The following is a 23,449-nucleotide window of genomic DNA, read 5'->3' on the forward strand; positions in this document are numbered from 1 at the left end:
CACCAGATAGTGGGACACTGGGGCAGCAGAGCACACATCTATCAGAAGCAAGAGAAGCAGCAGTGCTCCCCTGAGTAAGGGATGCACAATGATCTATGGGAGTGGAGGGAAAATAACTTTTATTCATATTTATTTTTGTCTCCTTTAAATGTTTACATGCTTTATAATGTGTGTATTATCAATGCATACATAATTTATAAACTAAAAGTATACACATATTCAAGTGTTTGCTCAAAACATTTTTGACTGATAGGTGGGGTTATACAATCATAGACTATCAGAGGCCATAGGAGAATGACGCCTGGCCTGGGAGAACCTGGGCACCCCCTGCAGGCTGGGAGTTCTGGGCCCATGAGAAGCACATTATAACACCCATCCACTGACAGCACAAGTCTTTCCTGGGTCCTCCTGTTCCACCACTGCGTAGGTGCAGGTCTCCTTGTTGAAGATTATCTGGCACTTGTTTGTGTCATAATCCACAGGTACAGCAGCACTGTCATTGAGACAAGAACAAGGCCTGTTAGAAGGAATAGGATGTCCAGCCTCCCCAGGGCCAGCTTTGTGCTGGAAGCAGCCCGCACTCCAGGTGTCTGGGGTGCCCCTCACCTATTTAAGGTCACCCCTTGTCTGGGAACCCCAAAATGCCACCTTCAGGAATCTGCACCCATATATATATATATATAGGACCTAGACTATGAACACAGACCATCCCTGACATTGTTGCTAAATTCCATCCCGCGCACACAGGACCACAGCAACTTCCAACAGGCCCAGAGGCAGGTCTGGACTCCTCTGAGGCCAGGCAGCTTGCTTCAGCCTGGCTCTTGTCATCCCTGCTCAAGAAGTAGCCAGCAGTACTGCTGCTTGAATGTGGGAAGGGAATGGTTGTCCCAAGCCTGGCATAGAGGCTTGTTAGGCCAGGAGCTGGCTCAGCCAACAGAAACAACGAGTCACTCCAGGCAGGGACCATGGAGTCCTGGGAAAAGCTGATGAAAACTGGAAACAATCTCCCTGGGGAAAATCCACCCACACATTCAAGGGTGCCAACAATTTTAGGGCTCATTGCCCTCTTGAAACCCAGCTGTAAACCCCAGATTTAAATTGCCCGTCCCCAAAGTGTACACAGAACAGCCATCCCCAGGGCCCTTTGTGACTATGTTTCCTTCCACAAGGTAACCCTTGACTTATTTTAACAAAAGAGGACATTTCAATCCTCTTCCCAAAGGGTAATCTGGAAACCAAAGGGAAGACTGGAAGAAGCTTTTCCCAAGGTACCTGGGGTAGGTGGCCTGGGTAGTGGGGAGGCCAGAGCAGCCTGGGCCACCAACCTCAGCCTCGACTGCCACTAGGCAGCATCAGATCTGGACAACGGCCCCTAGGGCAGGGGTCCCCGACCCCCGGGACAAGGACCAGTACTGGTCCGCGGCCTGTTAGGAACTGGGCCACACAGAAGGAGGTGAGTGGTGGGTGAGCGAGCGAAGCTTCATCTGCGGCTGCCCATCACTCGCACCACCGCCTGAACCATCCCCCCCCCCACCCGCCACACTGTGGAAAAATCGTCTTCCACGAAACCGGTCCCTGGTGCTAAAAAGGTTGGGGACCACTGCCTTAGAGAGTGCAATGGGTTAAAAAATTCTCCCAGAGAAAATTTAATCAAAACGTGTATTTTGCTATCACAAAAAAAAAGTTCATGAGAGAAACTTCATAGGTGGCGAGATAATTATAGGGGAAAGGAGTTGGTGGCTCTGAGCAGGAGAGAAAATATGCCCCTTTCCTCCATGTGGAGCGCTGTGTTAAGTGGGATAGGCAACGTGGCAGGGAAGAGGGAAGGGGCTCTGTGGGCCCTGACTCGGAGTCAGTTACTGTCCCAGGCTTGAGGGACACATAACTGGCATAGAGAAGGCATTAAATCTGTTTTAAGTGAATGAATTTATATGCTGAATCTCATTTAATTAATTAATTAATTTTTTTGGCTGCACCTTGTGGCTTGAGGGATCTTAGTTCCCCAACCAGAGATCGAACCCAGACACTCAGCAGCGAAAGCGCGGAGCCCTAACCACTGGACCGCCAGGAACCCCCTCATTTAATTCTCATATCCACCTGATAATCCCTATTTTACAGTGAGGAAACTGAGGCTCAGAGAGATTAAGAAACTTATACAGGGCACACAGCTGGTATACAAAGGAATGGAGATTCAGACTCAGTTACTTTGGCTCCAGCATCAAGCCTCTTCCCACTTCACTGTTTTCCACAGTAGGTCCACGGGACCCCTAGAAGAGGGTCATATTGACGTGGCTGTGATGATGCATCACTGAGTGGGGTGGGAGCGTGTCAAATCCAGTTGACAAGGATGCTTTGGCCACTCTGGAGGTGCACTCTGATGTCAGAGAGGAAGAGCTCACTAGGCCTTAACCTTACTGATACAATCGCACTCCAGAGTCACATTGACACTTGATACAAAGACAATATCAAATTTCAGGAGCACAAAATCAAGGTTCAGTTGTAATACGCAGTGACCCAGCCAAGGCAATACCTGCAAACCTGCTTCGGGCAGCCAGACATGCAGTCTCCGGATCTGATATTCCTCTTGTTCCATTTAGCACTTAGCATGGGGCATGCTCAACAAATGTATTCAGAACTTTCCAGATACTTAAACTTCAGTAGCATTCAGATGTTCTAAGTCAAGTGCTTGCTCTTCTACTTCCTGGTGGTATCATAAGACTCTCTGAGGCACTTGTTAAAATTCAAATTGCATGGCCTCCTATAAATTCTGATTCGGTAGGTTTGGGGGCGGGCCCCAGGAATCTGTATTTCATCAATCATCTCAGAGGAGTCTGTGATCAGGCAAGTTTGGGAAACACTACTTTATGCCAATGCTTCTATCATCAGAGCCACTCCTGTTCTTGCAAAACACTATAGGGCCAAGGCTGATGTGAAGACATCAGATGGATGGGAGGGGCGGGGGAGTGGAAGTGGAGTGGCTGATTTGGATGTAACTACTGAGGAAACAGGGCCATGCTGCAGACACTCTGTTTTATTGGCCCAAGTACCAGAACTTTGGAGTCCACAGTAACCCAGCAGAAAACATCTGCGTAACCTTTGGGCTGACTTGAGTTAAACTTGAGCAGTGAAGCAACTTCGGGTTTAGAGTTCAAGGTTCACTACAGATCATCCTTTACTCCTCACATCCATTCCCTCTGCCTGTGTTCAGAGCCACTCCTGTTCCTGCAAATTGCCACGGGCCAAGCAAGACTGAAGTGAAAACCAGCTCACTTCTAGAATAGCTTCAGACTACTGGGTACACTATCCTGTCTTCAGCAACCCATATGGATTTAGATATTTAATAATAAAGGTTATTTATCAAGATTCAAAAACAACTTAAAAGAAATAAGACTGAGGTAGAAGCAACCCATTAACAGATGCATGGATAAACAAAATGCGATATATAATATATATAATTTAATATATTTAATATAATTTATTTTTTGCTTTTTAAGGCTGAATAATGTTCACTGTATATACAGTGAACATTATTCAGCCTTAAAAAGGAAGGAAATTCTAAGACATGCTACAACATGGGTGATTCTAGAGGATGTTACATTGATATAAGCCAGTGTAGGGGTTCAGGACAAGCCTCCCCCAAATGTGCCACTTTTGCATGAGGATTATTCTGAGCTAAAGGCAATAGACACCTTGCAGGTTCAAGAGAAACTACTGCCCCACTAACTACCTAGGTAGTATTAAATTGAGGATTCTTCCCAGAGAAGAGTTATTACCAGAGATAAATTTTATTTAAGTGACCCCGTTTATCTGTCATGGTAAACATCTAATTACCAAACATATACTCTTATTCTTATCATCCTGTAAATGACTCTCCTGTCCTTGGAAGCCCCAAGCCCCTAATCCATTCCTTAGCTCAGGATGGCATATATACCTCATTTTACCTGCCTTTAGGTTTCTGTCTCTAAACCTCTCGTGTATGTGGGTTTCCCGTATATATGAAATTAAATTTGATTTTTTTCCTGTTAATCTGTCTCATGTCAATTGAATTCTTAACCAGAAGAACCTAGAACGGTGGAGGAAAGTTTTCTTCCTTCCCAATACCAGTCATAAAAGGACAAATACTGTACAATTCCACTTAGGGTTGTCGAATTCATAGAAACAGAGAGTAGATAGTGGTTGCCAGGAGCTGGGGGGAGGAGGACATGGGGTGTTATTGTTTAATGGATATGGAGTTTCAGTTGGGAAGATGAAAAATTTCTGGAGATGGATGGTGGAGATGGTTGCACAAAATTGTGAAAGTACTTAATGCCACTGAACATAACTTTTAAAAGGGTTAGGGACTTCCCTGGCGGGCCAGTGGTTAAGACCCTGCACTCTCAATGCAGGGGGCACAGGTTCAGTCCTTGATCAGGAAACTAAGATCCCACATGCCACACGGTGAAGCCAAAAAACCCAAACAAACAGACAAACAAAAACCAAAAAAATGGATAAAATTCTAAATTTTATGTTATGTATATTTTACCACAGTTAAAAAAAAAAGAAAGGAAAAGAAATAGGACTGAAAACTAAACCCCCTTCGGGATGTGATTTTGAAAGAGGTAGTAGCTGTTCCTCAGATAGCACAGCAGCTGCCTCCGCCTCTCAGCCCTGTTGGCTTGAGACTTACGTGTTGCAACAGTAAATTCCACCTTGGTCACAAGTACACTCCTCACAGTTCTCAGTCTTCCACTTTGAGTTCAGCGGGTGTATGACTCCATTGAGATCCTTGCATTCTAAAATAATACATGTGGTATCATCAGCACGGTCCCAAAGTCATGCAACCAGAACAAGGCTTGTAGGACACTGGGGCCAGCCCATGCCCTCTGCACACCACCCAGAGAGGGAGAATCTCAATGATTTTAAAGGCATATAAGAAATGTGCTCAGGTGTTCACTCATGGCTAAATTCCAGTACTATCCAACTCGTGCCACTGATCATGTTTTCTTACAGCAAGATTAAATCTACCCAGAGTTTGTTTCAGAACAGACATTTCAAGAAAATATAAGCCCCTCTCTCTTTAATCAGAGAGCTATTATGAGCCTAGGGGTACTTAGGGTGAATTTTTTTCTGCTATATTATGTCTGGATAAATGCCTCCTTTCTCCTCTTCCCTTTGCTTTGCTTTTCAACCCCCAATGCACATGTGAAACATCTTGGGCGTTAAAAAATAAAAAATAAAAAATAAATCTATGCCTGGGTCCCAACCCAGAACCATGAAATCAGAATCTCTGGGCATGGGGTCCAGGCTGCCATATTTTTTAGAAAGCTCCCCCAACAGGTTCAAATGTTCAACCAAGAATGAGAACCACTGCTCTAGATCCATGGCGGTCCATGTGTGCTTGAGGGATGAGCGACATCAGCACCACATGAGGCCGCGAGACATGAAGACTCTCAGTCCACTCCACGCCCACAGAATCAGAATCTGTACTTCAATAAGACTCCCAGAGGGTTTGCATGCACATTTAGAGTTGAGAAGTACTAGAATAATCAATGACTCTTAACCCTAACTGCATATAGGAGTCAATCAAGAAGCTTCTAAATGTGTAGCTCCTATCCCAGTGATTCTGATTTACCTGGTCTTGAATGGAAACCATCTGAGCATTAGTAAGCTTCAAAAGCTCTCCAGGCAATTCTCATATAGCTAAGGTTGAACCACTATCTTATTCAAATGGCAAGTTGAAGTCCCTCATTTTACTCCATTTATGTATCTGCCCTAACCTTCTATCTCATGTAGATTTAAGGGCATTCATCTGCCAACAGGTTATGTCTACCAGGATGCAGTCAAATAACATTGAAAAGCCAGGACTTACTATTAGGTGTAGAGTTCTGATTAGATATGATATAGCACTGGGCGTTGCATGAAGTCGCCAAGGTGGCTAAAACCACGAGGCTACCCAGAAGAGCATTCTGCAATGTAAAGAAGGGTCAGGGAAGAAGAACGAATGAATTCAGTTGTAATCATTGACTGCGTGTCCTGTATGGAGGTCCCTGCTAGGCTCTGACAAGTGGTTTGAAGGTAGAGCTTCTACCTTCAGATAATCTAGCAGAGGAACAAGATCTATACAAGTTACTAAAATAAACTGGGAAAAAGCAAAATGTGAGTGAAAAGTCATAGAGCAATAATGTTAGTGTTCTATTTTATTACAGAGGAGGTTCAGGAAACCCTTGTGGATAAGAGATTTTTAGCTGTTTGCAGAGCATGTATAATTTAAAGGACAGAAATGAGGGAGTGAGAAGAGTTTCAGGAAGATAATAAAACATTGACAAAGATACGGAGACAAAGAAAACGCAATTGGAGACTCGCTGGAGCTAATTGGGTTAGTTAGAGTTCTTAGACCACAAAGATAAGAACTTCATTTTCCAGATGATAAAGGCATCGTTGATGGCTGATGAACATATCAGCTCATCTATGCTGATACTGGATCTGTAGGACAAAGGAAAGTATCAAGCTGCTCTTGTCATCATTTTGAGATGAGCAAGCAAAACATACAGACAAACTTTATGGTGGGGATTTCCAAAAACCTTTTAAAAAGGAAGATGTTGTGAGACAGTCTTTGGGACGGTGTGATAAGCGGGTCTCATCTGCTCATTTGCATCTGTTTCCTTCAAATGGGATGCGGTGTTACAGCACAGTGGTTGCCGGGCAGGTACCACCTGGCTTTGAATTCCAGCTCAGCCGACAACTAGCCATGTGAATATCTCACCATTCTAAGCCTCAGTTACCTGCTCTGTAAAGTGGAGATAAAGAGTCCTGTGGGAGATCTAGAGAACAAACTAGCAGTTACCAATGGGGAGAGGGAATGGGGGAGGGGCAATACAGGGGTAGGGGAGTAAGAGGTACAAACTATTAGGTATAAAACAAGCTACAAGGTTATATTATACAACACGAGGAATATAGCCAATATTTTATAATAACAATAAATGGAGTATAACCTTTAAAATTGTGAACCACTATACTGTACACCTGTAACATATAATATTGTACAGCAACCATACTTTAATTTTAAAAAATAGTCCTGTGGGGAGGATGGAGCGATGCATGTAATATGCATGATGAATGAGACATGTGCTACACACACACTCTGCTAGACCCAGATTTTGACACACACTCCCCCCGCAAAACACATGCACAATTTTGTGGTGAGTAAAGCAAATAGCAGGATAAACTTTTGGGAAGAAGTCATGGAATTCATAAAAACGTGTTCCAAGCAATGATTAATTAATGGCAATATGAAGACAATTTGGAAAATGGTTACAAAGAAAAGTAATATGATACTGTGATTTTTAAAAAATATTGAACCTAAAAGAAAAAAAAAGATGTGGTGAGAGTACTTATTCTGTAAGATGTCTAAAATTAATTATGAGCTGATGCTACTTTAAGTAGTGTGTTACTGATATAAGAATAGAAAGACAAATAAAGGGAACAAAATAGAAAACCCAGAAAAAATATATATTTATTTATAAATAAATATATATATAAATTTACTATAAAATAAACTTAGTCTTTGAAATCTGTAGAGAATGATTATTCAATAAATGGTATTAGAACAAGCGGTGAACTATTTGAGGAAGAAACAAAGTTAATTTTCTACTTTAGCTCCCACAATAAAATACATTCTAAAAGGATTCAAAGGTTACATTTTTACAATAAGATCATAAACTAATCACAGAAATATAGGCAAATATCTTATTCTAAGCATAAAGGGAAAAGAAAAGAAATAAATTTGAATATGTAAAAGTTGTAAGTCATAAACAAAATTAAAAAGCAATTACCAAATTTGGAGAACAACATCAATGTATGAAGAGTTTCTATATATCAACAGGAAAAAGAGAAGCATCCTTAGTTGAAAAATGACAAAGGAAATAAAGTGGCATTTCACACACACATGCACAGACCCTAATAGAAATGACGAATAAATACATGAGAAAGTTCAACTGACAGATAACACAGGAAATGTAACCATGTAGATAAAATAGAATCATAATGGGATGGCAAGAGTAATTATTTAATTTCTAATACCCAGAGGGAAATAGAGGCATATATGGGAAGTAAAGTGCACAAGAATAGGGACTTCCCTGGTGGCGCAGTGGTTAAGAATCTGTCTGCCAAACGCAGGGGACAGGGGTTTGATCTCTGCTCCAGGAAGATCCCATATGCCGAGGAGCAACTAAGCCCATGTGCCACAACTACTGAGCCTGCGTGTTGCAACTACTGAAGCCTGTGCACCTAGAGCCCGTGCTCCACAGCAAGAGAAGCCACCGCAATGAGAAGCCGGAGCACCGCAACAAAGAGTAGCCCCCGCTCGTCACAACTAGAGAAAGCCCAAGTGCAGCAACGAAGACCCAACGCAGCCCCAAAAAATAAAAATAAAATAAATTTTAAAAATTTTTAAAAATTGCACAAGGATGGTTTGTATTGGAACAATTTTTATGGAGTGTATATCCAAAATCTTAAAACTCTTTACAGTATTTGCCTTCATCACTTCTAAGTCTTTTCACTTCTAAGACTTGATCCTAAGAAGAATGGCACAGAGAAGGAGATCACTGTCTCCTCAAGGATGCTTACTGCTGTGGGAAAATGGAAATAATCAAAATGCTCAGGAACAGGGCTGGTTGAGAACGTGATGATTCAGAAAAGAAACTGGTCAACTGAGGAAGTAAGAGAAAATTAAATGACATGAGCAAGTGATCACTATGTATCATTAAGTGAAGTAACAGGTTACAAAACAGTTTGCTTGGTGTGATTTCTATCATGTAAAAAGATACATAGAGATACTGAAGGTTCTGTACCACATTTTAACAAGTCATTTTGGAGCTGAAGGTTATGACAACTTTTCTTCTTCGGACTTTTTCTCTTATCTTCTAAATTGTCTACAATAAAATGCATTGGTTTTATAAACAGAGAAATAAATCAATTCTTACAAGAAACCCTCCATGCATTTAGCTCACACCAGGACTTGAGGGTGCACCTGCTCTCTCTGTTTTATTCTTTTGCATAATCTTCAGCTTAAGGTCATTGTGGAAACCTGAATTTTTTTCTCAAAAAAAAGAAAGAAAGAAAGAAAGAAAGAAAGAAAAAGGCCAGGCTTCTTGGCAAAATTTCTGCTCTCTTCATCCAAAAAGGGAGCTCCTGGGAGATGGTGGTGATCATGGGAATCTTGAAGGTCTTGTTTCACTGAGTCACAGAACAGAGGTATCAGTAGGCATGAGCCAGGGCTGCAGTCCCGGGTGATTGAGGAGTGCAGAATTCCCAGATCTCCCACAGCTCTGAGCAGAGGCCCCCAACTGAATGACTGGGGGATGGAGTCCAAACATGGTGACAGGGGAGAACCAATTATTCGGTTTTGAGATTAACCAATTGACACTATCTCAAAAATAGCCTGCCACTGGCATGCTTTTCCTCCCCCCGCCCTTTCTCTCTCCCTCTCTCCCTCAGTTCCCTCCCCTGTAAAAAGAGAGGTTCCCCCACTTGGGTGGGCATCAGAATCACCTGGGTTGCTAATAAGGAACCCCCAGTCTCGGGCTCATTGAAGAAGGATGGGGTCATGACCTTTGAATCTTTACCAAGGCCCCCAGGTGAGAAGCACAAGAAAAATGATCAAAACCAGTGCTGTTTCAATGTGCATATGAGACTCTGGGAGATCTTATTAAATAAACTGCAGATTCTGCTTCAGTGGAGTTTGAGTCCTCATTCTAGCAAGCTCCCAGGCGATACCACTGCTCCTGGTCTGAGGACCACCCCTGACCAGAGAAGCTCTAAACTTCCTTCCTGTTCCCATATTCTATTCTTCCACCTTCCCTCCCTCCTTGTTCTGCTTCCTTTCCTGTCTTCAGTAGACATAATCCCCTGGTACTTGCAGGCACAGGAGACAGTGCAGCTATAAGGCCGGCAAATGTTATATTTTCTAGATGGTGCAGCTTTGTGCCTGGCCTTGAGATGAAGCAGGCTGGTGGTGCCCCTAGAAATTGTGTCCTTTTAGGTAAGTCGCTGCTCCTTGAAGAGACTTGCCCTGTAGGATCAAGAGTCAGGTGTCTTCAAGGGGGTCTTAGGCTGGGCAGGGGCACTGCCAGGGCTGTAGCTTACAAAGTTCACTCTGAGGCTGGAGGAAGGGGTCTGAGTGGAACTGGGAGGATCCCACTGTTTTTCTACTATTTCCAGCTCTGTCTCAAGACCCGTCTCTGAGGCATGGCCCAAGCGAGGATCCTCTCCAACCTCACTTTCTACTCCTGCTGGTTGGCCACTTCCTTCCTCTTCCTTTGCACACCGAGAGCAGCCCAGTTCATTCCGTTTTACTCACTCTAGGAAAGGATACTTTGAAAAAGATCAAGTTTGAATTAAAGACAGAGAGGAAGCCTAGATGAGTTTTTATAGATTCTGATGCAAAATTTTTTCTTAATACAACATGATACAATGAAAAGTGCCTAGAGTATTGGTTCCCAAACTTTGCTGAACATGAAAATCACCTGGGCAGCTTTGAAAAACCCTGATTCTCAGGCCTCACTGCAGGCCAATTAAATCAGAGTGTCTGGGATGGGAGTAAGGTATCAGTATTATTCACAGACTCCCAGGTGATTCCACTGTACAGGCAAGTTTGGAAACCACTGGCCTAGAGAGAGGGACTCCTGGGTTCACAACTCTCCTCCCCCAGAGGCTCCTGGTGAGACCCTTGCAGCAGCTTCTTGCCTTCCCCAGGCTCAGTTTCCTCATCTGTAAAATGATGCAGTGCTGTAGTGCTGAAATTATATTTAATTTCACAAATCACTCACTCAAAGCTCAAGAAATAGAGACATATATGAAACCCAACTGACCCCAAAATTACTGGAAGAAATAACAGCTTTGACTTTAGAGAACAGAAATAGTGCTAAATTCATGAAGATGTTCCCAAGCTCCCAGACGCTCATTCTACTACACATTGTATTGCAGGTAATCTGTAGAAGATTCATGACCAGGTCACATTTCCCCTGAATAGTATCCAGTAGAAACACACATCACAGCATATTAAAATAAAGAATATATATATCCCCCCCCATTTTTTTCTTTTCTGGCCTTTATATATGAAACCAGTTACCTCCATTGTGATGAGCAGGAGTCCTTGCAGGTATTGCATCCAGGGAAAGTCATGCTGAACTTATATCGGAGACGGCAACCACACGTTTGGCATCATTAGAAAAGATAACATACCAAGGACACATTCAGTGTTTACAGAGGGTTGACTATCAACAAGAAACTACAGTTTCAGATGATTTATGAGTTATTAATAAATCAGGTCTCCACCCCAATTATATGTTTACCCTTGCTGTTCCCACCCCTGATATGCATTTGCCCTTGATGTGAAAGAGCAGAGGAAGAGAACTCCCTTTTCCTGAGCCTTCCCCTTGCACTGAGTGGGTGATTAGGCACAGGGCATGTTATCTTGTTTGATTTCACACACAAAGAAAAGGAGGCTCAAGGATGCCAATCACACAGCCAGCTGGGCTTCAAGAAGGGGCATAAGAATAGTTCAGTGGTGAAGCTGGGCTTCAAGAAGGGGCATAAGAATAGCTCAGTGGTCAGCCCAACAGGTGCCCTGAGGGTCTATTTTGAGAGAACAGAAATGCCCCAAGCCACTCTCCATGGCTTGAGGACACAGCACCCTGCAGCCAGGTTTCCCTGGACAGCCTGGACTTTCTAAAACTCCTCTTGAATCTTAAGTCTGCTCCTGGCTACATCAAGCAAGCTTTCCTTCTCTTTCTTCAACCATGATCCTCCGAAAAGCCCTGCATGCCCAGGATGGCCTTTGGGGAGTGGCAACAAACAGAACTTCCTGGTACATTTGAGGGACTTACCATTTTATTAGTTTGCTCAGGCTGCCATAACAAAATACTTTAGACTGGGTTGCTTAAACAATAGAAATTTATTTTCTCACAATTCTGGAGGCTAGAAGTCTGAGATCAAGGCATTGGCAGGATTGGTTTCTTCTGAAGCCTCTCTCTTTGGCTTGTAGATGGCTGTCTTCTCCCTGTGTCTTCACGTGGTCTTCCCTCTAAGCATATCTATGTCCTAATCTCCTCTTCTTATGAGGACACCAGTCACAGTGGATTAGAGCCCAGCCTAATAATGACCTTATTTTACTTTAATTACCTCTTTAAAGGCCCTACCTCTAATACAGTCACTTTCTGAGGTACTGGGGCTTAGGATTTCAATATATGAATTTGAGGGTAACATACAGTTCAACCCATAACACCATCTTATCCCCAAATGTTCCCCCTACAGCTTGCCACGGTGCCTAAAATTTCACCCTGTGAAATTTCACACAGACGCTCAGGCCTCTTAACCAGTTGGCTCTCAAAACTCTTCAGAGCTGGCCATGGTGATCCTTTCCAGTGCCATCCTCTACCTCCCCTAAAATAAGCCTTTGGGGTAGCTCTCCTGCTCCCTTAAGGGGCTGCCTCTCCTCTCACCAGCGATGCCATAGGCTCCTGTACATTTCTGCTTTCACCTCATATGTTTAAACTGCCCGCTGCCGCCTCTGAGTTCCTGGAAGTCAGGGGCACATTCGTCATGGTTCGTGGCCCCTCGGTTTCCTTTGAAACACAGAGTTTGAAGAATTTCACACGATGTGAGTCCCATTACACCAAAGTAGCATCTAGGACTTGCTGTCCTAGCATCCTTGTCACAGGTGTGTGACCTCAGTTCCACAATCAGACACATGGAGCAGGACCTCCTTACAGAGGATGCCTGGAAACTGCCACCACACAGAGTCCCCCGGGAATGATGGCGGGAGTGGACGCTGCTGCTAGGGCGAGGGTGTCCAGAGTCCAGTGTGCAGTGTCAGTGGCATGAGCGGCAGTGACTGTGACCAGAGGCAGTGAGGTCTTGCTGGAGCGGTGAGGTTTGGGGAGCCTATCTGGCCTCATGGCAACCAAGCCTATGTCTCTGGCCTTCCACAAAGCCTGTGAGCTGCCTGACATCTTTAATAAATTCCTTTCCTGCTCCCACAGACTAGAGCAGGTCTGTTGTTTGCAACTAAGAACGTTGTGACCAAGTTAGTGACCATAACTTATTCCTGTCCATGTTCCTCCCCATGACTGACCCAGTGCCTTGGCACTGAGCAGCCATGCAGGATAGAATCACACCTGGTAAAGAAGATGTGGCACATATATACAATAGAATATTACTCAGCCATTAAAAAGAGTGAAATAGGGGCTTCCCTTGTGGCGCAGTGGTTGAGAATCTGCCTGCCAATGCAGGGGACACGGATTCGGGCCCTGGTCTGGGAAGATCCCACATGCCGCGGAGCAACTAAGCCTGTGAGCCACAACTACTGAGCCTGCGCGTCTGGAGCTTGTGCTCTGCAACAAGAGAGGCCGCGACAGTGAGAGGCCCACGCACCGCGATGAAGAGTGGACCCCGCTCGCCGCAACTAGAGAAAGCCCTCGCACAGAAACGAAGACCCAACACAGCCAAAAATAAATAAATAAATAAATAAATAAAATTAAAAAAAAAAAAAGAGTGAAATAATGCCATTTGCAGCAACATGGACAGACCTAGAGATTGTCATACTGAGTGAAGTAAGTCAGACAGAGAAAGAGATATATTGTATGATATCGTGAACTTACAAAACAGAAACAGACTCATAGACTTAGAGAACAAACTTATGGTTACCGGGGGGAAGGATGGAGGGAAGGGATAGTTAGGGAATTTGGGATTGACATGTACACACCGCTGTATTTAAAACGGATAACCAACAAGGACCTACTCTATAGCACAGGGAATTCTTCTCAATATTATGTAACAACCTAAATGGGAAAAGAATTTGAAAAAGAATAGATACATGTATATGTATAACTGAATCACTTTTCTGCACACCTGAAACTATCACAACATTGTTAATCAACTATACTCCAATATAAAATAAAAATTAAAAAAAAAAAGAATCACACCTGGTGATTCCAGGTATTTTAGAGCCGGAAAAAGACCCTGACATTGTCAGTCAACGCCATAACTAGAGGTGCTCGTCTGCTGTTCACTAGGTGCTGGGAGGAAGGCAGTCCCTATAGGTGCCCAGAGGAGCCGAGCTGTGGCTTCTGATGGGGGAGGGGGCTGCCCACAAGGAGGGGGAGGAAGGAACACTAAAATGAGCACTCCTCAGATGGCACTGCAGCCTGCTATGCCCAAACCTGCCTGACCGATTTTCACTGTTTGATCCTATTTCAACTTTCATCTTTATAGACTGAACGGGCCTTTATTTATTTATTTTAGACTTTTACACACACACACACACACACACACACACACACACACATGCACAGTGGTAGAAAAAAAGAGAACATGGAGATAAGCAAAAGAAATTCTGTGAAAAAAAAAATTTTTTTTTTTGGCCACGCCATGAGGCACGTGGGATCTTAGTTCCCCAACCAGGGATCAAACCCGGACCCTTGGCAATGAGAGCGCGGAGTCCTAACCACTGGACTGCCAGGGAGTTCCCTCTGTGAAGTTTTTAGAAAAAATTCTGTGATTGTCCTGTCGAAAGAGAGCTACAGTCAACATTTTGGAGGCTTTCCTTTAAGAGGCTTCTAGGTATATTTTCATTTAGGAAAGGAAAAATCATAAGCACTTTTTTCCACGATAGAACATTGTACATAATACTATACATAGGCTATAGAACGTTGTTATATAATCTGCTTTTCTCATTTAGCAATGCTATGACCATCTTTGCATATCAATAAATATAGGTCTGATCACTATTTTAATGTCTACATTTTATTTCGTGGAATGGCTGGGCTCTCATTTGCTTAATCGACCTCCTCTTGTTGAACACTCAGGTTGTTTCTGACTTTTAAAAATTAGGAACACCAAACTAGGAATTTTATCCTTTAGATAAAAATTTCCCCACACTTATGTTACTTTCCTTAGGACATATTTATAAAGGTAGAAATTCTGGGTTGGAGGTATTATTATTTTATTATTTGCTAATCTGAAAGGTGGGAAATGTTACTTTGTTTTAATTTTCTTTGATAATCGGCAAGATTGGACATTTTTGGTATATTTATTTGCTGTATTTCTGCTTTTGTGGGTAGCCCATTCACTTGTAATTTTACCTATTTTTCTGTTTTGATGGTATTTATATTTTTCTTCTGAATGAGTAAATAGGCTCTTAATATATTAAAGATATTAATCTTCAACTGTCACAAATGTTACAAATATTTTCCTCACTTTTTCATAGTCAGAACACTGCCTCTGGAGATTGAACTCAGGAATGAGAAATTTTCCTCATTTCTATTTTTACCTTTAAAGTGATATTTTGACATATAGAGATTTTAAACTTTTACTTAGATCTATCAAGTATTCACTATACAGTTTCTGCTTTTATTTATGTATGATTAATAGCTAGAAAGGTCATGAGGACTCTTTTGGGGGTGTACCACATTTCAGAACATTTTACTTTTAAATAGGTAACACCTGTATCTGATAAAAACATTTTTTAAGAAAAAACACTCTTTCACTTGTCTCCCAGTCTCTCAGTTCCTCTAGCTAGAACTCCTGGCTATTACCGATTCCTTAAATATCCATCTTCCTAGAGATGGTCTATACATACACATGTGTGTGCGCATGCATTTTGGAACACCATTCATGGAATATTGCACACACTGTCCTGCATTTTGCTTTTTCAAAAAGCAAAGTGCTCTATTCTTTTTAATACCTGCCTAATATCCTAAAGTCTGGCTGTAGGATACCCAGTCTCCTATTGATGAGATGGCTATTTAAGTTGCTTCCAAGTTTTGGTTTTACTAACCATGCTGCTACAAATATGTCTCTGAGCCCCATTCCCATTAAAAGCAAAAAACAAAAAAAACCCTTTTTTATCTTTAAATAATTTAAGGCTCAGAAGAAGTTGCAAAAGTAGTACAGAGAGTTTGTGTGTATCATCAGGCAGCTTCTGCCAATGATAACATCTTAAATAACCATGGAACATTTTCAAACCCACAAGAAATTGACATTGGTACAATGGTACAATACTAAAACTAAACTATAACTTTATTCTGATTTTATCAGTTTTTATATGCACTTTTTGGTGTGTCCAGTTCCCATTTAACACCATTCCACTTGGCTTTCTGGGCCTTTTCTACTCATGTTACTTTCGAAGCTGGGTGGGGTAAGTGGAGGCACCCTGACATACATGACATCTCACACTGGCTTTGTCACTTGCCCAAAGTAACACTGGACATTGCCTAACCTCTTCATAATTGACAATCTTCACTAGATGGCTTTTATAAAGGTCCTCAATACATTTTCTATTTATTTGTGTGTGTGTGTGTGTATGCGTGTGTGTGTGTGTCTGGTATAGTAGGAAAAGTCTAGGATTCATACCACTTTAAAAATATTTTACAGGGCTTCTCTGGTGGCACAGTGGTTGAGAATCTGCCTGCCAACGCAGGGGACATGGGTTCGAGCCCTGGTCTGGGAAGATCCCACATGCCACAGAGCAACTGGGCCCGTGAGCCACAATTACTGAGCCTGTGCGTCTGGAGCCTGTGCTCCGCAACAAGAGAGGCCGCAATAGTGAGAGGCCCGCGCACCGCGATGAAGAGTGGCCCCCGCTTGCCACAACTAGAGAAAGCCCTCACACAGAAGTGAAGACCCAACACAGCCATAAAAATAAATAAAAAATAAATAAATTAAAAAAAAAACAACTTGCTTCCTTTTAAAAAAAAAAAAAATTTTACAAATTTGATCCATACCTTTCCCCGTAAAGGTGGAAATGATAAAATACAAACAAATATAACAGATTGGTCCAAGGGAATAAAGATTTCAACTAGGCCAATGACTCCACAGCTGCCTGGGTGTGTGATCCTGGGCAACAAACTTGAAAGGAGTGGCACAAGTTTCGTAGTGCTTGAATGTATCGCTTAGGGAGGCTTAGGATCACGGGCTCTGCAGGCAGATAGACCAGGCCTGTAATCTGGATTCCAAAATGTTTACTATGTGATCTTGGGCAAGTTACTTTACCTCTCTGTGATTAACTCTTCATCGAAAATGGGGATTATAATAGCACCTACTCTGTCGAGCTGTTCTGAAAATTAAATGAGGTAAAAGTACTAAAAGTAAAGTCAGATCAGGTCTCTCCTCCAGCGGCTTCTCTTCCTGCTCCGAGTCCAGGCTGGAGTCCTTCAGGGCCTGTCAGCTCCTCCATGACCCTTGCCCTTCACCCCTCTGGCCTTGTCTTCCCTACAGGCCACTCCCAGGCTCCATCCTGCTGGCCTCACCCTCCTTGCTAACCCCCAGACACCTCCAGATCTTTGCCCAAATGTCACCTTCTTAGGAGGTCCTTCCCTGAGCGACTACAGACCATCTCACCCAAAGGACTGTCCTCACACTCCCCTCCTCCCCACCTTCCCTGCTTTATTTCTCTGCGAGGCACTGATCATTGCCCCACCTAAGACATAGTTACCTGTTTGTCATTGTCTGCCTCCCCCAGCTAGAATATCAGCTCCTTTACGGCTGGCACTTTAACTCTTTTGTTCATGGCTTTATTCCCAACACTCAGAAAAGTGCCCGGCACAGAGTAGGGTCTCAACAATACGTGTTGAGGGATTGAAGAACAAAAAAGTGCTTGCACAATTCCTGACACCCAGCATGTCCTCTATAAATGGAGCCACAGCTGTGCTGCTGCTGTTGTATAAACCGAGAACAGTGATAACAGTCACCAGGCCTGCCATGAGATTTAAATCAAACCATGTATGTGGGGGCTTCCCTGGTGGCACAGTGGTTGAGATCTGCCTGCCAATGCAGGGGACACGGGTTCGAGCCTTGGTCTGGGAAGATCCCACATGCCGCGGAGCGGCTAGGCCCGTGAGCCACAATTACTGAGCCTGCGCGTCTGGAGCCTGTGCTCCGCAACAAGAGAGGCCGCGATGATGAGAGGCCCGCGCACCGCGATGAAGAGTGGCCCCCACTTGCCGCAACTAGAGAAAGCCCTCGCACAGAAACGAAGACCCAACACAACCAGAAATAAATAAATAAACCCAAAGTTTAAAAAAAAAACAAAAACCATGTATGTGGAAGGGGTTGTAGAAACCGTAAAGTGCTATGCAAATAGGGGGTGAGAGTTTTTATTACAAGGCTGTTTACTGGTAAGCCTTTTACTCATTAGAGACTTTGTTCATTGTTTGGACCGATCCTTGGGTCTCAACAGAGCTCACAGCCTATCACAGAATAACCACATACAGATTAGTTTGTCCCCAACAGTGTGCAAGGCTTCTGCTCCGTGTTCTGCCCGCCCACCTTGCCGTCATAAACACTGGGCGAAGGGCATGCCTGCTCTCCACCTTGCGCCAGGAGTGTGTGCCAGCCTCTTCCCCACCCAAGTCACTACTGGCCTCTGGGGGCATTTGCCATGTCATCCCAGGCTCCAACTATCCAGAGAGAAAATATTTCATTACTCTCCTTTGAAATGGACTTTCAAGGCAAGGAGTGTTGTGCCAGCATATTTAATATTGCTGTAGTTAAAAAGGACAATGTGAAGACACTGTCGGGGAAGCTGGCTTGCTTGGCAGACAGGTCTTTATGGGGAGTAATGTCCTGCTGGGGTTGCAGTGTTCTAGGCTGTGAAGCTCTGCAGAGAAAGTTGGGTCTCTGGACAAAACCATTGCATGTTCTGATCTGTGAACCCACAGGCTTGTACCAAACTCCCAAGAAGCCCATATACGAATGCTGACCTAACAAGGTCCCTTTATCACACTGGGCAGTGCAAAAGGGAAAAGTAACTACACGTGTGGGGAGGCTGCCCTGCGGCAACACTCCAGTGGCCCAGTCAGAGGGGTTCCCTGTGAGGTCTCTAAGTATCCCCACTCTGCAGATGAGGACAGAAGGCCCTCTCACTATCCCACAGCTTGTAAATGGGAGTACCTGGATTGGAACTCAGATCTGCTGGCTCCCAACCTCACTCTCTCCTGTATCTCACGGCATCTGTTGGCCACAGTCTCTTCCTTTAGAAAATGCAGCCTGGGGAGCTGGGTGAGTGCAGAATCAGAGCAAGCAGATTTCGTGTAGAGGCTAAGACAGAAGTAGGTTCTAATCCAAGTTCTGCCCCCAAAACCTGGGGCAAATTTCTTAACATCTCTGATCCTTATTTTCCTCATTTATTAAGTAGGTATGATGATCTTCACCTCAAAGGATTGGCCTGAAAAAATAATGAGCAATGTGTCTAAGGTGTTCAACCCAGTGCCAGATAAAGGGTGATATCTTTTTTATTACGGAAGTATAGTTAATGTACAATATTATGTTAGTTTCAGGTGTACAACATAGTAATTCAACATTTAAATACGTTACAAAACAATCACCACAATAAGTCTAGTAACCATCTGTCTCCATACAGTTATTACAGTTTTATTGACCATATTCCTTAAGTTGTATATTACATCCCTTTGATTTATTTATTTTATAACTGAAAGTTTGTACTTCTTAATCCCTTTCACCTGTTTCATCCAAGCCCCCACCTCCCTCCCCTCTGGTAACCACTGGTCTTTTCTCTGTATCTATGAGTCTGTTTTCTTTTTCTTTGTTCATTTGTTTTGCTTTTTCATATGTTCCACATATAAGTGAAATAATATGGTATTGGTCTTTCTCTGACTTATTTCACTTAGTGTAATACCCTCTAGATCCATCCATGTTGTTGCAAATGGCAAGATTTCATTCTTCTTCATGGCTGAGTAATATTCCATCATATACCACATCTTCTTTATCCATTCATCTATCAATGGACACTTAGGTTGCTTCCATATCTTGGCTATTGTAAATAATGCAGCAATGAACAGAGAGGTGTATATATCTTTTTGAGTTAATGTTTTCATTTTTTCAGGTAAATACTCAGAAGTGGAATTATGGGATTGTATGGTAGTTCTATTTTTAATTTTTGTGGGAACCTCCACACTCTTTTCCATAGTCACCACCAATTTACATTTCCATCAACAGTGCACAAGGGTTTCCTTTTCTCCACATCCTCACCGATGCTTCTTATATGTTGCCTTTATGATGATAGCCATTCCGACAGGTGTAAGGTGATATCTCACTGTGGTTTTGATTTGCATTTCCCTAATGATTAGTTGAGCCTCTTTTCATGTGGCTGTTGGCATCTGTATGTCTTCTTTGGAAGCTTTTGCACAGCGAAGGAAACCATCAACAAAACAAAAAGGCAACCTACTGAATGGGAGAAGATAGTTGCAAACAATACATCCTATAAGGGTTAATGTCCAAAATATATAAAGATCTCAAGCAACTCAATTACAAAAAACCAAACAATCTGATTTAAAAATGGGCAGAGGATCTGAGTAGACATTTTTCCAAAGAAGACATACAGGTGGCCAACAGACACATGTCATAATTTTTAATAATGGCTGGTGCCACCAAGCAACAGCTGCTTGCTGCATCCTTCTCCCCTGGGAATCTGGTGGCCAACGCCTTTTCTACGCTGGGAAGTGTCAGTGATGCCCTGCTCAGTTCTCTCTCTGTAATGTCCCATATGCCTTAAGCTGCGGATGGTTCCACGAGCCACAAGCATGAAGCCACACTTTACTGGGGACTCACCCATCCCATCGTGTGGTCTGTAGCTGGTGATTCTGGAGAAGAGAAGAGATGGAAGCAGCTACCTTCTATAGGTGGGTGATCTCTGTACACATAGGCTTTTACTTGCTAATTTCCTCTCAGAGGTAGCCTCAACTTCACATTTTATGAGATACCTCATTATAGTGAAACCTCGTTATATGTGCTGGGTAAACACCTTTTCTGTGAGGTAAAAACCTTACTTCCCTATAGTTTGGTTCGTTTCTGTAATTTTGCAGATGGGCCTTTGAGAAAAGGTGGGTAAAGTATTGGCACATGCATTTTGATGCATTTGTTTGATAAGTATTGGCTGAGTGCCTGTTTAATGTCTTCTGACTGTACAGCAAACATTTTAAGTCTCAATCCAGGATTATCTTATTTTCAGAGATATAGGTTTCCTTAACTTAACCCAGGGAGATTCATGTTTGCCAAACTGATAAATGGCTGGGGACTTCCCTGATGGCTCAGTGGTTAGGAATCAGCCTGCCAATGCAGGGGACACGGGTTCGAGCCCTGGTCCGGGAAGATCCCACATGCCACGGAGCAACTGAGCCCGTGCGCCACAACTGCTGAGACTGCACTCTAGAGCCCGCGAGCCACAGCTACTGAAGCCCGTGTACCTAGAGCCCGTGCTCTGCAACAAGAGAAGCCACCGCAACGAGAAGCCCGCGCACTGCAACAAAGAGTAGCCCCCGCTTGCCACAACTAGAGAAAGCCCGCGTGCAGCAACAAAGACCCAACACAGCCAAAAATAAATAAATAAAAAATTGATAGATGGCTGGCCTTTTAACTAAATTAACATAGATTCCTGCCTGGAATGGGAGAGAGATGTTGCAAAAAGAAAACAAAAGCAACGGTTGCTGGCTCTTTATGGGTATCCCAGTCGATTTTACAAGTGAGCCTTTAAAATGTTTCATCGTAACAAACTGTATTATATCTGTTAAACAGAAACTGTTGTAATGAGCAGAACTAGAGGGACCCTCCAAGGATTGTGTGCTCTGACTTTATGGACAAGGACTGAGACTGGGGGAGTCCAGTCAGTAGCTAGTGAATTGCAGAGTTCAATGTCAGAGGGAAATGGCTAGAGTCTCAGGCAGCAGAGCAAAGGACAGATGAAGAATGAAAGTGGGTCACCTCAGGTCTATCTGAAGCATAGAAATAATAGGACCAGCCTGCTTATCTCCCAGGGTGATCATGAAGACTGAGGGAATTGACAGATGGCAAGGAATAAATATAAAACACCCTATAAACTAGGCTTTTCTTGCTATAATCATAGCAAAGAATGTTCAGGAGTTCTTGGTGGACAACTATTGGTCTAATTTTTAATCTCTTGGGATGAGCCATCTTTGAAATGGGAAATATTGCTTTGCCAGCAGAAGCTCAGTCCTGCAGACATTTGATTGAGCAGGTGGTAATGGGAGAGAATATGCCATCCTCTATCACCACCTAAAACCTGATAGGCTGTTTTAAGATGGCCTTGGGAAACCAGGCTTTGAAATAGTCTCCATAATAGACATTGTTCCTGTAGATACTTTCTCATGGAGCCTACAGAGCCAGATAAGAATGATCAAGGCACATTTTCTGCTCAGTCTCAGCCACATTCTTGTGTCTTCTAAGTTGCTTTTTCTGGGAATTTGGGCTACTGTGGTAAGAGGTGTGACCTCATCTGACTGCAGTTTGCGATACAAAGGAGGGTGGACTCCAATGAGATGTCAGCCAGAGTGAGGTCCTCAGCACCCCACCTTCCACTGTGCCCACCCTAGCCCCACCTGGGGATCAGCCTTACAAGGCCCAAGCCCCAGATCTGCCCCACGGGCTGCTCAGTGACCATAGAGTCATACAGCCCTCCATTGAGGCTGCTGCAGGGTGGGCTGCCCAGGATCAGGGTGGCCCCCACTCACCAGTCTTCAGGCTGATTACTTGTCTCCCATCTGTCACCCCTCCAATCCTTCTCCAGAGCCTTTCCAAATTGTTTGCACTTCTCTTAAACCTCCCACCCACCTGTGCCTCCTTCACACCCAGAAGATAATCTCACTTCTTATCTCACAGGTAACAGAGGTGAGAACAGCTGCACCCACCCCTACACATTGACCTGCACCTTCTCCTATTCCTTCTCCTTTCCCTCCAGGTCCCTTTTCTGTACCACACTTGCCATCTATATTCCACACCCCCAACAGACACACGCCTTCCCAGGGACTTCCTCCAGCCTCCCTGGTGACAGGCGGGCTTGAAGGGGCAGATGGAAAAGTATCCAGCACGCGAGAATTGCAGAGTTCCCAGCCAGGGAAAGCGTGATCCTCACCAAAGAGCCATCCTCCCCTGAAGGCCCACCCAGCCCCCTGTCAGTTTTTCACTTTAGAGTCTGATATCCCACAGCAGGACCAGTTTCTGCATTAGCCAGGATACTGTCAGAAGTGTTGGAAAAATGAACTCAAGTGAACGTAGGCAGTGCTTTGGGTTCATGCGTTCAGTCCAGAGCTGAACTAGTTTCTGGATTTAGGGGCTCAGACTATGTCAGACCTTGTGATAGAGTTTTTACTCTCCAGAAACCAGAAAGATGGAGGCCAATGATAGCCCATGTATTAATTTATGCCAAATTAATATTTCCATTTATTTCAATACAATAAGATGAATTCACTGCCGTATGCCAAAAGATGCAGCACAGGGTCTTTTACAATATCAGAGATGCTGTAGGGTGAGCCCCTAACACTGGGCAAGGGTGGCAGTGGGACAGAGATTCTGTAGTTCCAAGGAAAACTTACAGTGACACTGTGAAGCCACCAGTTGAAAAGCAAGAATGTCACAGGTGTGGGTTTCCTGAGCCATC

At 43.6% G+C, this 23,449-nt stretch overlaps 1 protein-coding gene across 2 annotated transcripts in view; it reads right to left on the minus strand.

Moving 5' to 3' along the window:
• Positions 1 to 6: 6 nt before the first annotated feature.
• Positions 7 to 23,449, minus strand: part of MSMB (microseminoprotein beta) — a 50,145-nt gene continuing 26,702 nt past the window's right edge. For both annotated transcript variants that reach the window (XM_068548070.1, XM_068548069.1), the window contains exons 2-5: positions 11,111 to 11,169; positions 5,852 to 5,948; positions 4,670 to 4,775; positions 7 to 493 (exon numbers count right to left, since the gene is read on the minus strand). In XM_068548070.1, coding sequence (XP_068404171.1) covers positions 364 to 493; positions 4,670 to 4,775; positions 5,852 to 5,948; positions 11,111 to 11,149 — 372 coding nt within the window. In that variant the 5' untranslated portion in view covers positions 11,150 to 11,169 and the 3' untranslated portion in view covers positions 7 to 363. The remainder of the gene's footprint in view (positions 494 to 4,669; positions 4,776 to 5,851; positions 5,949 to 11,110; positions 11,170 to 23,449) is intronic.

This window comes from Eschrichtius robustus, chromosome 7 (genome assembly GCF_028021215.1).
Source record: "Eschrichtius robustus isolate mEscRob2 chromosome 7, mEscRob2.pri, whole genome shotgun sequence".
Lineage (NCBI taxonomy): Eukaryota > Metazoa > Chordata > Mammalia > Artiodactyla > Eschrichtiidae > Eschrichtius > Eschrichtius robustus.